The 17,283-nt window shown below is 40.7% G+C and overlaps 1 protein-coding gene and 1 non-coding gene across 2 annotated transcripts in view; one reads left to right on the top strand and one right to left on the bottom strand.

The window, feature by feature from the left end:
- The window catches only part of KICS2 (KICSTOR subunit 2), a 30,827-nt gene extending 14,172 nt beyond the window's left edge, over positions 1-16,655 (top strand). Inside the window, exons 3-4 of the mRNA XM_011727290.3 lie at positions 8,720-9,531; positions 15,665-16,655. Coding sequence (XP_011725592.2) covers positions 8,720-9,531; positions 15,665-15,738 — 886 coding nt within the window. The 3' untranslated portion in view covers positions 15,739-16,655. The remainder of the gene's footprint in view (positions 1-8,719; positions 9,532-15,664) is intronic.
- On the bottom strand, positions 4,542-4,646 carry LOC112425164 (U6 spliceosomal RNA). The gene has a single exon (XR_003016216.2). It is a non-coding gene; the product is annotated as a U6 spliceosomal RNA (small nuclear RNA).
- Positions 16,656-17,283: the final 628 nt, after the last annotated feature.

A 17,283-nucleotide genomic window follows, 5' to 3' on the forward strand; every position in this document is an offset into this window, starting at 1 on the left:
ACTGCAAGCTCCGCCTCCCGGGTTCACGCCATTCTCCAGCCTCAGCCTCCCGAGTAGCTGGGACTACAGGCGCCCGCCACCTCGCCCGGCTAGTTTTTTTTTTGTATTTCTTAATAGAGACGGGGTTTCACCGTGTTAGCCAGGATGGTCTCGATCTCCTGACCTCGTGATCCGCCCGTCTCGGCCTCCCAAAGTGCTGGGATTACAGGCTTGAGCCACCGCACCCGGCCTTAAGAAATAATACTTTTAAAGAAAGAAGAGAGCCATCACTTATGCATTCTAGAACATTAAAAAAATCTCTATGGTATGGCAATAATAAATCATTCCGTGATTTTAATTCTTTTTTTTTTTGTTGTTGTTGTTTTTTGAGACGGAGTCTTGCTCTGTCGCCCAGGCTGGAGTGCAGTGGCCGGATCTCAGCTCACTGCAAGCTCCACCTCCCGGGTTTACGCCATTCTGCTGCCTCAGCCTCCCGAGTAGCTGGGACTACAGGCGCCCGCCACCTCGCCCGGCTAGTTTTTTGTATTTTTTTAGTAGAGACGGGGTTTCATCGTGTTAGCCAGGATGGTCTCGATCTCCTGACCTCGTGATCCACCCGTCTCGGCCTCCCAAAGTGCTGGGATTACAGGCTTGAGCCACCGCGCCCAGCCGATTTTAATTCTTAAATTTAATAAAATATAAAAATAATTTTATAGCTAGAATTTAAAGAACATTAAAAAATTGATCTACATATATTTGTTTGCATTTTAGGAAGTACACTTTCTTGATCTGAATGCTTTAATTCACAAATTTCTCACAAAAGGCAGAACTACAATTTATTTAGCCCTTATGCCCACTTTTCGTCAAAAAAAGATTTTTGATGATAAGGCTGTTAATAAGACATTTTGTTAGTTGCATGTGTATAGTTAACAGGGTTAATTATTGCTCAATGAAAATTTAATAAGCAAAAGCAGGAGGAAGAGTAGGCAGGATTTTGCCATATGAAGATAGGGGCTTGATTTTCCAGCCCCAATCTTCTCCCATTCATGATTCCTCACCCTTTGTTTTGTAACTTTGCAGCTCCTTTCCTATGATGGAATATGGACTGGGCCACCTAACTTGCTCTGGCCAAAGAGCAAGCATTTGACATGCTTAGATTTTAATAGTGAAGACCTTCAAAGTCTTCCGTGATAGTGCCCCAGCCTATCTTTTCAAATTCCTCTGCTACCTCCCATCAAGTGCTTTACATTGCAGCCAAATTCTTACTACAAAGAAAGAAACTTAAAAAGAGCCAGGCGCAGTGTCTAATGCGTGTAATCCCAGCACTTTGGGAGGCCAAGGTGGGCGGATCACTTGAGGTCAGGAGTTTGAGACCAGCCTGGCCAACATGGTGAAACCCCATCTCTACTAAAAATACAAAAATTAGACAGGTGTGGTGGTGTGTGTCTGTAATCCCAGGTACTTGGGATGCTGAGGCAGGAGTATCACCTGAACCCGGGAGGTGGAGGCTGCATTGAGCTGCGATTGCGCCAATGCACTCCAGCATAGGCAACAGAGTGAGATTGTGAGAGAGAGAGAGAGAGAGAGAGAGAGAGAGAGTGATCATTGAGGATTTTAAGCAGAAGTCCAAAAACAGCCCATAGTCTAATACTCAATATGTTCGTCATAAGGATTTGCCATTTCCTACCTCTCTGCTTGGGATCCTGTTATTTTTATGCTCAGAATGTCCTTTTATTGTTCTATCATGTATCAGTTTGCTATTGCCACAATAAGTCTGCATAACAGACCTCCAAATTTACACTTGTGGGTTTGCAGGCCTACTAGGGTTGGCTGACCTGAGCAAGGTTCAGGTGGGTAGCTCTGCTTAACACTGTTTGTTTCACTGGGTTTGACTTTTTACTGTGAGCGTTGGGCTTGGGTCTGCTCCACATGTGTTCATTCTGAGCCTAAGGTTGGAGGGGAAGTAGCTACCCAGTAGCAATGTCCAAAGCTCAAAAGTATGACCCAGCTAAGCTCATTTTAAGCCTTTGCTTGCATCCAATCTGTTAGCATCTCTTTGGCCAGAGCAAGTTAGGTGGCCCAGTCCATATTCCATCATAGGAAAGGAGCTGCAAAGTTACAAAACAAAGGGTGAGGAATCATGAATGGGAGAAGATTGGGGCTGGAAAATCAAGCCCCTATCTTCATATGGCAAAATCCTGCCTACTCTTCCTCCTGCTTTTCTATTTTGTTAAAAAAAAATGCATAATATCAAATTTACCATCTTCTTTTTTTTTGAAACAAGATTTGGCGGTATCACCTTGGCTGCAATGCAGTGGCCTGATCTCAGCTCACTGCAACCTCCACCTCCCGGGCTCAAGAGATTCTCCTGCCTCAGCCTCCCAAGTAGCTGGGACTATAGGCGCATATCACCACACCTAGCTAGTTTTTGTATTTTTGTAGAGATGGGGTTTTGCCATGTTGCCCAGGCTGGTCTTGAACTTGTGAGTTCAAGGGACCCGCCCATCTCAGCCTCCCGAAGTGCTGGGATTACAGGCATAGGCCACCGCCCCCAGCAGATTTATCATTTTAACTTTGTTTATGTATCCAGTTCAGTAGTGTTAAGTATATTCACAGTCTTTTGTAGTAGATCTTTAGAATATTTTCATCTCACCTCACTGAAACCCTATACTCATTGACCAACATTTTCCCCCCTCCCAGCCCTGGGCAACCACTGTTCTGTTTTCTGTTTCCATGAGTTTGACTACTCTGCATATCACATATAAGTAGAATCATATAGTATTTGTCTTTTTGTGACTGACTTATTTCAGTTACCCTAATGTCCGTGAGGTTCACCTATGTTGTAGCATGTGACAGGATTTCCTTCTTTTTTTAAGGCTGAGTAATATTCCATTTGTATGTATGTACCATATTTTCTTTATCCATTCATTTGTCAGTGAGCATTGGAGTTGTTTCTACCTCTTAGCTATTTTAAGCATCATAGCTCAATTCAAATGCCATCTCCTCTATGGCTTCCACAATCTTTTGACCAAAAGGAATTTTTCCTTCCTCTGAAATGTTATTTTATTCATAATAAATGTATTAGTTTCTACTTTGTATTCATTATAAATGCCTCCTTCTGCCATGGAAGGTCCAGTAGGGCACATCTCTGGGTAATTTTTTATATCTTCAATGTATTGGTATTTAAGAATTAGTAAACAAGTTGTTTAAATGAAAAGATGTTACAGATTTTGCTTTGTCATGGTAAAAATGTACATTAAATAAAATTTATAATTTTGGGTGCAACAGACCACTGTGGTACACATATGCCTATGTAACAAAGCTGCACGTTCTGCACATGTGAAAAAAAAAATTTATCATTTTGGCCTGGCGTGGTGGCTCACACCTGTAATCCCAGAACTTTGGGAGGCTAAAGCAAGAGGGTTGCTTGAGGCTAGGAGTTCAAGACCACCCCAGGAAACAGCAAGACCCTGTCTCTACAAAAACTTAAAAAATTAGCTGGGTGTGGTGGTGTGTGCCTGGTGTCCCAGCTACTAAGGGAGCTGAGGTGGAAGGATTCCTTGAACCTGGAAGGTTCATGCTGCATTGAGCTGTGCAGTGAGACCCTGCCTATAAATAAATAAATAAACAAATAAGAACATACACCTTTAGGAAAGAACTCCATGGTGCAGATTTGCAAAGGAGAAAGGCAGTGTTTCTAAAGTGGAGTTTAGTGTTTCATTAGAATATTACACAAATCTATTCATTTTATATTTTCCTCTATTCTATGGAGACTTCCTTTGTTCCTTCCCTTTTTCCTTCCTTCCTTCCTTCCTTCCTTTCTTCCTTCCTTCCTTCCTTCCTTCCTTCCTTCCCTTTTTCCTTCCTTCCTTTCCTCAGAGCAGATGATCTCTGCAAATAGTTGTTAATTTATTCTGTATTAAGACTATTCAGACTCTTTCAAGCTTGCTGCTGTAGCTTAGGTGGATATTTTTGGATTACAACCGTTTAACAGAGCCTCCTATAATACAAGTTGTGAATAGCTATGAGGCACATGGCAGTAGAAACAGGGAAATGATACATCATAATGCTAATCTCTAAGTCTTGGCAGACTAACATTAACATGAATTTTTAGCTCTTCTTGAGGTTGAAAAATAGCTTCAACATTCACGTTTATCTTTAATAAATGTTGAGCACTTAAGCACTTTTAGTGTATGTTATGGAAGAGCTTGTTCGGAATTCTTTCTGAAGGTTTGGACAGGGAATTTATGTCCTCTTAAGGAGAGCATTGCCTATAAATGATGATTTCCAGCCAAAAGCAGTAGAAAGATAACAATAGTGTTATTTGTACTAGAATTTTCTCTAATTTCATGTCGTTAATCCTGTGATTAACAGTCTTACTATGTTTCTAGTTGCTGGGCAGATTTTCCTAATAGCCTTGATTATAGAAGTTTGTGATATTTAATGCTTATAAGTGTCAAGGGGCCTAAAAGCTAAGGTGGCTTTCTTACAATTCAAAGATTTTGAGACTTACTCTATAATGGGGTTTTGCATGTGTACATTTAAAACATTTTAAAAAATATATAGTATTTAAGTAGATTTTTTAAAAAAGTGTTATCCTTGTATAGGGGACATGCTAATCTTCTCTGTATCATTCCAATTTCGGTATATGTGCTGCTGAAGTGAGCTTTTTTTTTTTTTTTTTTTTTTTAAGACAGGGTCTCACTCTGCTGTCCATGCTGGAGTGCAGTGGTGTGATCATGGCTCACTGCAGCCTCAACCTCCCAGGCTCAAGCAATCCTCCCACTTCAGCCTCCCAAGTATCTAGGCCTACAGGCGCACTCCACCAGGCCTCGCTAATTTTTTTATACTTTAAGTTTTTGTAGAGACAGGGGTCTCACTATGTTGCCCAGGCCGGTTTCAAACTCCTGGGCTCCTAATGATCCTCCTGCTTTGGCCTCCCAAAGTGCTAAGATTACAGATATGAGCAACTGCTCTCAGCCTGAACTTTCTTAGTGTTCATTCTAAAATATATAATGTTTGAAAAGTACAAATTAATTAAACACATAAGCTAGAAGATTTGAGATCTGGTTTATCTTTCTGATTTTTTGTGTATTTATTTATTTTTTTACTTTAATTTTTTTAAGTTCTAGGGTACATGTGCAGGATGTGCAGGTTTGTTACATAGGTAAACATGTGCTGTGGTGGTTTGCTGCACCTGTTAACCCATCGCCTAGGTATTAAGCCCAGCATGCGTTAACTCTTTTCCCTTATGTTCTCCCCGGCACCTCCCTCCCCAAGTAGGCACCAGTGTATGTTGTTCCCCTCCTTGTGTCCACGTGTTCTCATTGTTCAGCTCCTACTTGTAAGTGAGAACATGCAGTGTTTAGTTTTCTGTTCCTATGTTAGTTTGCTGAGGATAATGGCTTACAGCTTCATCCATGTCCCTGCAAAGTGAGAACATGCAGTGTTTAAGTTTTCTGTTCCTACTAACGTTAGTTTGCTAAGGATAATGGCTTACAGCTTCATCCATGTCCCTGCAAAGCACATGATCTCGTTCCTTTTTATGGCTACATAGTATTCCATGGATTGTGCATATTATTAGACTTGTTCTCACCAATGTTTTAGCTGCCTCAGCTGGAAGGATGTTGATGTAAAATGCAGATAACATGAATAATGACATTTCACATGATAATCGGTTTATCTCTTACAATGTCCAACCTAGTATGGATTCTCTTAATTGTAATCCTTTTAATTAGTATTTAAGTAGATTTAAACAAAAATCCTAGATATACTTGTGATTTTTTTTTTTCCTAATTGTTTAGTTGATAACCAGCGTGTGCTTTTTCACCAGCAGCCAAAATAGAACTGTGTGAGAAGCGTCCATCTCATTAACAATGAAGTGATCAAATGCACTCAGGCCTGTGGATCATCTACCATAGTGCCTGGAACATATAATGTGCTCAATAAATACAAGTACTTCCCCTGCCTTTACAGTGGGATCACTTGCTGAGGTGATTCTGCAGCCTCTGCAGGTGCTGTGAATCTTCAGGAAGAGTGTAAGCGCTTGATGTAGACTTCTAGAGAAGGAGCATGTATCAGGCCTGGCAGCCACTAGGCGTTTCTCAGAAGAGAAACTGAGCAAGAAAGCTCCATGTGGTCGGTACAGAAAGGACTCTCCCTGCCATTCTATTCCACTGTTATAGAACTTCGTTCAGCCCATAACCAGCAGGCAGAGTTAATGAGGCAGAGACTTGGATTCATATCTTTACATAGTTGGTCACCACATTGACTAAATTTCTGCTTGAGTCATAATGTTCTGGATAGACAAAAGAGCGAATAGAGGAAGCAGCTATTACTTCCACTTTAGGAGGAGTTAAACTAGGGTGGCCATATGTCTGTTTTCCTGAGAAATTACATGGTCAGACTACTGAAGTGGGAGAGAGGTACTAGGAAATGAGAGGATGTAACTGGGGAACCTGACCTCGTCTGGAAGTAGACAGAGAAAGCTTTTCTAGAGAAGTGACTGACGAGGAGACCTGAAAAATAAGAAGTACAGTATTGATGAAAATGGGTCATGCTGTCACTTGTCTAGGGTCCCTGAACTTGCCCTTTTTTCCCTGTGCCTAGAAGAGAGGATGTCCCACGTCATGTTCTTTTCCCTCTAAACATTATGTTATTACATGTGAAGTAGAACAGTGTTTTACAAACAGCAGGTAGTATATAATATATATACTCCATGGGTTATAATCCATGTGTTATAAAGTTAACTTAGTGAGTTAGTAATCTGATTTAATATATATAGTAGAAAATAAATATATATTTAATATATATTAGAAAATATCAAGTAGAAAATAAAATATATTTAACATATATTAGAAAATATCAATAGCGGAAGTAATAGCTGCCTCCTCTATTCGCTCCTTTGCCTCTAGAACATTATGACTCAAGCACAAATTTAGCACAGTACATTGTACATAGTAAGAAAATATTGAAATAAAATAATATGTGTGCAGGTACTTGGTCACAATATAAAGTGTGTTTTTTACTATAGCTCATAGTCAAAAACTTTTTTTGGAGACAGGGTCTCCCTCTGTCAAGCGCAGTAGTGCGATCACAGCCCACTAGCCTCAGCCTTGCTGGGCTCAGGTGATCTTCCCACCTTAGCCTTCTGAGTTGAGTAGCTGGGGCCACAGGTGCACACCACCACACTTGACTAATTTTTGAATGTTTTATAGAGATGGGGTTTTTCCATGTTGCCCAGGCTGGTCTCATGAACTTCTGGGCTCAAGCAGTCCACCCACCTCTGCCTCCCAAAGTGCTGGGTTTACAGGAATGAGCCACTGTGCCCGGCATCAAAAACTTTTATACATTTTGTCTAGGACAAGTGGAAGTCAAATTGCACTACTGTCTTGAACTTGTAGTATAGTTACATTTGCAGTTATTTAATTAATATCTGGAGAAAGTGAGAAGAATAAGAATGTGGCTCAAACTGGGAAGGGACTACATTATTCAGTGCCTTCTAGGCCTTTTTACGGATTTGGGGTTTTATCCTAAGATAAATGGAAAGTGATTGAAGTGTTAGCTATTTCTTATTGGGTCACCATTTGTTTGTTTGTTTGTTTGTTTGTTTGGGACAGAGTCTTGCTCTGTCGCCCAGGCTGGAGTTTAGTGGCGCTACCTCAGCTCACTGCAACCTCGCCCCCCCAGGTTCAAGCAATTCTCGTGCCTCAGCCTTCCTAGTAGCTGGGATTACAGTCACGCGCCACCATGCCTGGCTAATTTTTGTATTTTTAGTAAGGATGGGGTTTCACCATGTTGGCCAGGCTGGCCACCATTTTGTTTTTAACTATAATTAAAGATGAAGGGAATTTGGGAACCAGGATTGAATAAGGACTGTCTAATAAATGCTCTATTTCTTTAACAAACATTTATTTTATCTACTGTGTTTTCCATATAAGCTTATAGTATGTACTCTCATCTGCAAGACAGGTTTACTACCTCATGGCATTACTGTGAACATTAAATGAGTTTATATGTGTCATCTACACATTCAACAGATGTTTTAGTGACTTTTTTTTGTTTTACCTCTGCCTCTTTAGGACCACACTCTGAAAAGAGCATGCCTTGTTTCAATGATTGTTTTAGTCATACAATTCCCAGAATAAACAAAATACACTCAGAAAGAATTATAGCTAATTTAGGCCAGGCATGGTGGCCCACACCTATAATCCCAGCACTTTGGGAGACCAAGGCGGGAAGAACACTTAGGGTTTGAAACCAGCCTGGGAAACGCAGGGAGACCTTGTCTCCACAGAAAACAGAGTGTGTGCCTATATTCTCAGCTGCTTGGGAGGCTAAGGCGAGAGGCTCACTTGAGCCCAGGAATTGAGCTACAGTGAGCCATGATTGCACAGCTGCACTCCAGCCTGGGTGACAGAGCAAGACCCAGTCTAAAATTAAAAAAAAAAAAAAAAATGACTTGTAGCTAAGTCGGTATTTCTGTTGTTGAAAAGAAAGTGGCCACTATTCTCAGGCTGTTTCCACAGGAAAATATGATGTTGACATAATTTTGAAATGGTGAAATTATATCAGAATTTTAAAATAAATCAACATGTAGTTCTTCCATCTTTTCTTCCCCTGTCCTGAAACATAATATTATTTGTTTGGCCATATTGTTGCTTTGTGGTTAGAAAAATGTCAGTGTGGCAAGTGAAGTAACATTTCCACGTATCTCTATTAATTTCTCTCTTCCCTTTAGATTTCACCACCCAATCCTCAGTCCTTTGGAAAGCAGTTTCCAGCTGGAAGTTGACGTCCTGTGTCATCTCCTGAAAGCCCAGGCCCAGGTCTCAGAGTGGAAGTTCCTCCCGTCTCTGGTTAATTTACACAGTGCGCACACCAAGCTGCAGACCTGGGGCCAGATCTTTGAGAAACAGCGGGAGACCAAGAAACATCTGTTTGGAGGGCAGTCTCAGAAGGCCGTGCAGCCTCCACACCTTTTCCTTTGGCTGATGAAACTCAAAAACATGCTTCTTGCCAAGTTTAGCTTTTACTTTCACGAGGCTCTGAGCCGACAAACTACTGCTTCAGAAATGAAAACGTTGACAGCAAAAGCTAACCCAGACTTTTTTGGAAAGATTTCCAGCTTCATCAGGAAATATGACGCTGCCAATGTGTCCTTAATTTTTGACAACAGGGGTTCTGAGAGTTTTCAGGGTCATGGTTATCACCACCCCCATTCCTACAGAGAGGCCCCCAAGGGTGTGGACCAGTATCCAGCTGTAGTGTCTCTGCCCAGCGACAGGCCAGTCATGCACTGGCCCAATGTCATCATGATCATGACGGACCGCACATCTGATCTGAACAGCTTGGAGAAAGTGGTCCACTTCTATGACGACAAAGTTCAGAGTACCTACTTCCTAACCCGCCCGGAACCTCACTTTACCATTGTCGTCATTTTTGAGTCAAAGAAATCTGAGAGAGACTCCCACTTTATTTCCTTCCTCAATGAGCTCTCACTTGCCCTTAAGAACCCCAAAGTGTTTGCAAGTCTGAAACCTGGATCCAAAGGTTAGCAGGTGATTTTTGTGGAGGGGTTTCAAGACTAGAAACTGTTCTTAATTGCCCTAATGATCTACGGTGTTCTGTGATTAGAGTTTATGTCCACTCATGCCTCTTTCAGAACTAAATTAAAGACAGATCCTCCCTGTGTTGCACACTTTATAAGCAATTAAGGCCAATTGAATTGAGTATCCAAAGAGTAATCTAGGAAGTGGTCATGGGCTACCATGTATCTCCATGGTACAGCAAAGTAGTTGCAGTATTTCCCCCTATTTTCCTATATTTCTTGTAGATTGAATATTTATTGGGCTTTTTTTTCCCCATATGTTTTTCTGTTGTTCTAAACGTGTTCTACTGCAATTCCAGACACCCTCTCTGTTTCCCTCCTTGGAAGAGTAATAGGGGTGAGATATTAAATGGCCTTTTTAGAATTAAGGACTGTATGTTTTCTGTCTCATAAATTAGCAAATGAATATGGAGTTAGTAGTTTTATGATTCTGATCTACAAATTAACATTTATGATGCCAAAATGAGGGTCTTGGTAAGAAATTTCTATCAGTTATTGAAACTGAAGGTGAATCAGACTGGTAGCATAACGTAAGTAAGGTTTTAACAGTTCAGAAGATCCTCATGGCAGCTTTAATAGCCATAGGTTCTTTTGGGGTGATGTATACACCTAACTGCATTTGTTTTGACTTCTTTAATGTTTGAATGTTTCACTCAGTTTTAAAGTCAGCATAAGCCATCATGTGGGCTTTCTTCATTCTTCAGCATATTACCCGCTTGGCTTTCTGTTTATCACTTTTCTGCTGAAATGTACATGTTTGGCTCTAGTCCTGGGTTATTTTTAGGCTTAAAAGCATGCAGTCGGTTTTTCAGCCACTTTTAGATACTCATGCAACATAGCCTACTTTTATAAAATCACAATGAAGGTCTTCATACCCTGCACCTGCTAAAAATCAGTTGTGCGCCTGAAAGACCTTTTCATAGTTGAGTAATCACCTCAGTACTTAAGTACTTCTGAACTTGGGTTTCATGCCTGCCCCCCACAAATTGTGTTTAGAAGCAGCACTGCATCTTAGCACATGCTGCCTTATCCCTTTCCTTCAGCAGGTGTTCATGGGAAGTAGGTGGATCAGTGAAGGCATAATGGGCTGTGGAGACCTTCACTTCTAGATTATTGATTGAAAATAAAAAGAAGCCACAAAGAGTAATTGAGTTGTTACTGGTTTGATGGTTCCTTCAAAGCCTGTGTGAAATGTAATGGTCACATTCATCTTTTTTCTCATGATTGTATGGAGCCACTGTTTTACTGGGTGTCCACAGCAGGTATGCCAGCAACATCAGCAGAGACCAGAGAGCCCCTCGGAGTCCATGTAGGAAGCATGCCCACCTAGGGTGGACTGCCTGGCAGAATAAAGAAGAACCGGCCAGGTACGGTGGTGCACGCCTGTAATTCCAGTACTTTGGGAGGCTGAGACGTGCAGATCACATGAGGTCAGGAGTTCGAGATCAGCCTGGTCAACATGGTGAAACCCCCTCTCTACTAAAAATAAAAAATTAGCCACGAGTGTGGTGGCGGGCAACTGTAATCCCAGTTACTCTGGAGGCTGAAGCAGGAGAATCGCTTGAACCTAGGAGGCAGAGGATGCAGTGAGCTGAGATTGTGCAACTGCACTCCAGCCTAGGTGAAAGAGTGAGACCTGTCTCAAAAAAAAAAGAAGAACCAAGAAACTCTGGCCTATTTTTTATTTTCTGGGAAGAACATGTGTTTTTCCTTTTTTTTTTTTTTCAAGACAGGGTCTTGTTCCGTTGTCCAGACTGGAGTACAGCAGCACAATCATGGCTCACTGCAGCCTCACCCTCCTGGGCTCAAGTGATCCTCCCACATCAGCCTCCCAAGTAGCTGGGATTACAGGCATGAGCCATCACACCTGGGTCTCACTATGTTGCTCAGTCTGGTCTCACACGAGGTTCCCACCTCGGCCTCCCAAAGCACTGGGATTATAAGCATACACCACTGCACCTGGCCTCCTTTCTTTTTCTTTAAAAATGGTCATAAGCTTTGTAAAAAGCCAGTTTGCTTTAAATAGAAAGTAGTGATTTACCTCTGCATTTTATTCACTCAGGTTCTATAAAAAAAATCTCAGCAGATTCTACATTGACCTTACCTAAGAAATTGAAAGCATTTGGAGCTAAAAAGTCAAATCACTTTTCCTCTCTTTTGTGTTTTGCCAAGAAACTGAAAAGTATTCCTTGGTATGCATGTATTTTTTTCCTCTTAGATTAAACCACCATTAGCCTTAATGACACAGTCCCCCAAATACCTAGAAGAATATATGCTTCAGTGGAACCCCGAGACAGGTGTATGTAAAGCATATATATGCTATTTAAGTAACCAGTCCTCACCTGAACATACTTGAATTGTATGTCTATCTTTAAGCATAAACACAAAAAGAATTTCAAAGAACAGAAGGCAGATGTGAATATTAAGAAAATCTAAGACAATATATATTTCTGAATTACTGTGCAGCTGTCATAGACTTACTGGAGGAGTTTTTGAAGATTCAATATTGATACTTAAATTATTTCTTAAGCTCTTCAATAAAGTTTTCTAATTATAAAAAAACCCACATAATTTGGTTCAAGTCAAGAAACAGTCATTTTACTCTAAGATTTATTCTCTAAATACAGTAATGAGATCTGTAAAGTCTGTGTTTTGCTAATTAAAAGAGTAAATCTGCATATTTTCTGCAGACTGCTTTCTCTGAATCTGTTTCTAAACCATAACTTGATAAGTTTTTATGGGTAACTGGGAGTTTGGTCAACACCGAGTTTGCCAAGGGTTCCATCCAGGAGTGTTTCATTTTAGGATGCTGTTTGGACACAGGGTTTGTAACTTTGTTCTCTCTGGGTCCTACCTGATCTCTGGCTGTGTCATTTCAGGGAGTGTGTGAAAATAAAGCCCAATTCTTAACCAGGGAGCCAATACCCTTAATATAATTGCTTTGGATATTTGGACATATTGGGGGAAATATTTCCAAATACTTTTTTTTTTTCTGTCTGTCGCCCAGGCTGGAGTACAGTGGCATGATCATAGCTCTCTGCAGCTTTGAACTCCTAGGCTCAACGATCCTCCTGCCTCAGCCTCCTGAGTAGCTAGGACCAAGCCTAGCTAATTTTAAAAAAATATTTTAGAGATGGGGTCGTACTGTGTTGCTCAGGCTGGTCTCGAAATCCTGGGCTCAAGTGTTCCTCCCTCTTTAGCCTCCCAAGTGGGAATACAGGTGTGAGCCACTGTGTCCAGCAGAAAATGTACTTTCTAGAAAGAAAATAATTGATACTTCACTACATTCCCAGGAAATTCCCTCAGGTGATCTTTAAAATACGTCCACCCTTTTGATCTAGAAGCAGATTCGCGATTTTGTTTGTTTGGCAAAATCAGCCTCTGAGCTCAACTTCCTTGTCTGTAAAATGGAGCTACGGAAATGTGGGCTGCCTTTTCAAAGGATAGTGTTAGGATGGAACGAGATCATGTGTGTAAAAAAGGCTTTGGAAACTCTGGAATTTGAAGGCTATATAAATAAAAGATGGACCCCTCTTTCCTTAAATTCAGCACCTTTCCTGTTCTTTTCTTTCTCTTCAATTCTGTGGCAAACCTGTACCTAGTTATTATGTTTGAAAGCGAACTGGTTTAGAAGAGGAGGCAGATAAATGCCTAACCAACCTACCCACTCTTCCTATTTTAGAATCTTTGTGGTTTTTTGTTTCCAAATTTTTATGGTTGGTTGATAGCATTGTAGTTCTTCTATATTATGATTTCTTTTTTTTCCCTTGGTTACTCTATCAATTACTGAGCGAGGTGTTTTAAAATCTCCAACACTGCTTGTGGATTTGTGATTTTCTTCCTTTACTTCTGTCAGTTTTTCCATCCTGTATTTTGGAGCCCTGTCATTAGGCCCATATGCATTTGTAGTTTTTCCTTCACTTGTAGTCACCATTTTATCTTTATGAAGTTTCCTGCTTATCTCCACTGCTACTGCTTACTCCAAAGTCCATTTTGCCCAATGTTTTTATCGCCCTTCCAGCTTTCTTTTGCTTACTGTTTGTGGTGTGTGTGTGTGTGTTTTCCATATTCTCATTTTTAACTTACTTATTTTTATATCTTTGTATTTGAAGTATCTACAGACAGAACTAAGGAGATAAGACAGATTAAAAAGAGCAACAATCTCTGCCTTTTGATGGGAATGTTTAGTTTATTTCTCCTGTAAGGTTTTTACAGTCAGGATTTTGATGACGGTATCCTTGAACTGTCACTTAACATGTTTTTCATCCTTTTTCCCCCTTTATGTTGGAAGTTAGAGCAAGATGTTTAATCAGATTCAGCTTTTCTTTGTGTAGTGGTGTTGCATATTTTATTAGGAAGCAGCTAATAACTGGCATTGCCTAGATAGACTTTATCATTAGAGGTTACAAACTGGTAATATTCTAATTGTTATTCCTTTTCTCATTAGCCAGAATACACCTACAAAGAGAAATTCACCTCCAACTATTTAGTACCTTGAAGTACAGTTCATATGGAATGGGTGGATAAATCCTTGATTCTTTTGCTTTTCTTTATTTATTTATTTATTTATTTATTTATTTATTTATTGGGATGGAGTTTTGTTCGCTCTTGTTGCCCAGGCTGGAGTGCAATGGCACGATCTCGGCTCACCACAATCTCCGCTTCCAGGGTTCAAGTGATTCTCCTGCCTCAGCCTCCTGAGTAGCTGCGACTACAGGCACGTGCCACCACGCCCAGCTAATTTTTGTATTTTTGGTAGAGTTGGGGTTTCACTATGTTGGCCAGGATGGTCTCGATCTCTTGACCTCATGATCTGCTCGCCTCAGCCTCCCAAAGTGCTGGGATTACAGGCATGATCCACCGTGCCCGGCCTTTATTTATTTTTACTAGTTCTTAACATATTGAGTTAGTTCCTTAGCATCTTCCAGACACTGGGGAGTTTTAAAAGAAATGTATATGAATGTATAAGGATTTCTGCCTCTTAGGTTTAACCCTGAATTTGAAATAAAGCAGCCATTTTCTCCCTGACCACAAGGGTTTTTTTTTTTTGGTAAATATTATGACTTTCCCTTATTTCTTCCTCATGGTTAATTTTCTCTCTTAATTACTGTTGACTATTTTCCTCCACATATTTTTCCTCTCACTCTCCCTCTATCAGTCTCTCTTCCTCCCTCTTTCCTTCTTTTCCTCTCTCCCTTCCTTCCTTCTCTCCCTCCCATCCTCTCTTACCCGTTATTTCTCCATTGCCCAGGCTGGAGTACAGTGGCGCAATCTCCGCTCACTGCAACCTCTGCCTCTTGGGTTCAAGCAATTCTCGTGCCTCAGCCTCCTGAGTAGCTGGGATTACAGGCACGCACCACCACGCCCGGCTAAGTTTTGTATTTTTAGTAGAGATGGGGTTTCACCATGTTGGCCAGGCTAGTCTCGAATTCCTGACCTCAGGTGATCTACCTCCCAAGTGCTGGGATTACAGGCGTGAGCCACTATGCCCAGCCCCATCCTCTCTTACCTTAGTTTCTGATTTCTTTCTCATAGATTCTGCTTTAGCCACCTTTCTTCCCATGCCTCTGAGATCCAGGACATACACCAGTAGTCTCTGACCCAGTTTTGGGAAAGAGCATCTGAAAGTATTCATTTTGATTGTTTTTATAACCAGTTACTTTTTTTCAGGCAGTGAGGAAGGAATACATAGAAGGGGAAAGGTCAGTGTTGATACTAATAGGGTGACCACAATTAATCCTAGCCACTTCATGAACACACAAGGCTTTTGGCCAATGCAGCCAAGCATTGCTGTATGTATTTGACAGGTTATTTGGCAAGAAAAGTTACTCTAAAATCTTTTCAAGTGTATTTTTACTATGTGATTTATTATTATGTAAAAGATCACTCTTAGTGTATTTGCACTAATTATTGTATAAAAGCATTAAATTAGCCTCTGATTTTTTTCAAGTAAAAATGTAAGAAAACTAGATTTTTTTTTTATCCTAAGTGAGAAACAAAAAACATGCTATGTGACTCCCCACGAAAGCCCTGTTTGAGTTTAATTTAGCAGTCCCCTCTCTATTTTTCTACCAGGTTCCTGTTACCAATGCAATTATTTCGTGGCCTTTTGCCTGAATTATCCTAAGCTGCTTCTCCAGAGGAAATGAGTCAGAAGAAATAGGCTTGATGTGCATTTCTGCCTTTGGAGACTTCTCTTGATATGGTGTAAATCCATAAGGCTTCATTAATGCCTTCTCTGCATTATTTTTTCAATCTCCTTTTGATTACAAGGTCTGTTTCTAGGGTACTTCAAATTTAAACCCATACAGTATGTGTAAAATATCACCACTAGAAAATGGAGAGACGCAAATGGGTTCCCCCTTCTGTAGTCCCTCCCTAATGTCAGAATCTGGGATTAGGGTTCTAAGTGATGGTATCACTCAGGAGAGGGTCACATGAGGCAACTACATGGGAGTGCATTCTGAAAGACGACTGCTTAGACGTGCGGCGAGAATGGCCGGAAAACGGAGGGTGGCGCTTGACATTGATCTAGGAGAGGAAGATAGTCACTGGGACTTTTGCTACCTTTGTCTCTAGAGAGTGAATTCTTTTGCTGGTCCTAAAAACTTCAGAGTAATTCTACAATCCAGTTAAATTTGTAAATCTAATGCCTGATTTGATCTGAGATTTATAATGACTCAGCCGGTCGATTCAGCTTAGGTCTAGACTCATTTCACTTTTGTTGTGACAAGATGTGACAAGATATGACAATGTAGGATACACCCTTTACCCCCCACGGTCATCCTGGTGTCAGTCATTTCAGGCTAGGCCAGTGTCAGAGCAGTCCCTGAAGCAGAAGTGGATGGGAAGATGTGAATGATTTCTAATATTCAACATTCATTAATTTAACATTGACTATGCTAAGGGTCGTGATATAGCAGTTAACCAAGACCAACATGGTGTCTGCTTGGTTGATGCTTGAAATAAGGTGATCTGGCCCCAACCAACCAGGTGGCCCAGAGCTGAAAGGGCTGTAACCAGTAGGCAGTGAATAGTCTTCAAACTTGTTTACTTGCGCACCTACAAATTTTGGAAAAACCATGATACTCTGATTGATTGATTTTTTTTTTTTTTTTTTTTTTTGAGATAGAGTCTCGCATTGTCACCCAGGCTGGAGTGCAGTGGTGCGATCTTGGCTCCCTGCAACCTCTGCCTCCCGGGTTCAAGCAATTCTCCTGCCTCAGCCTCCTGAGTAGCTGAGATTACAGGTGCCCGCCACCACGCCCAGCTAATTTTTTGTAATTTTGGTAGAGACGGGGTTTCACCATTTTAGCCAGAATGGTCTCGATCTCCTGACCTCGTGATCCGCCCGCCTTGGCCTCCCAAAGTGCTGGGATTACAGGCGTGAGCCACCGCACCCATCCCTCTGATTGATTTTTTAAAAGAATATCTAAAATCATTATGTTTAAATAGCCTCAAAAGAAGCATTTTAATATGTATTGTAAATATTGGCATTTAAAAATGTTATTTGGTCTTTTAAATGTATCCAGTGAAATCTTGGTGCAATAGAGATTTGATAGCTACCATTTTCCATCTTTAAAAATACTTTAACATGCTTTGTAACAGTTGGAAATATTGTTTGATTTCTTTTGCTCCCTGAACTCCATTCTACTACTTCCAAAAAATGTAATCCTAAAATGAATTTATTTTTT

Source organism: Macaca nemestrina, chromosome 10 (genome assembly GCF_043159975.1).
Source record: "Macaca nemestrina isolate mMacNem1 chromosome 10, mMacNem.hap1, whole genome shotgun sequence".
Classification (NCBI taxonomy): domain Eukaryota; kingdom Metazoa; phylum Chordata; class Mammalia; order Primates; family Cercopithecidae; genus Macaca; species Macaca nemestrina.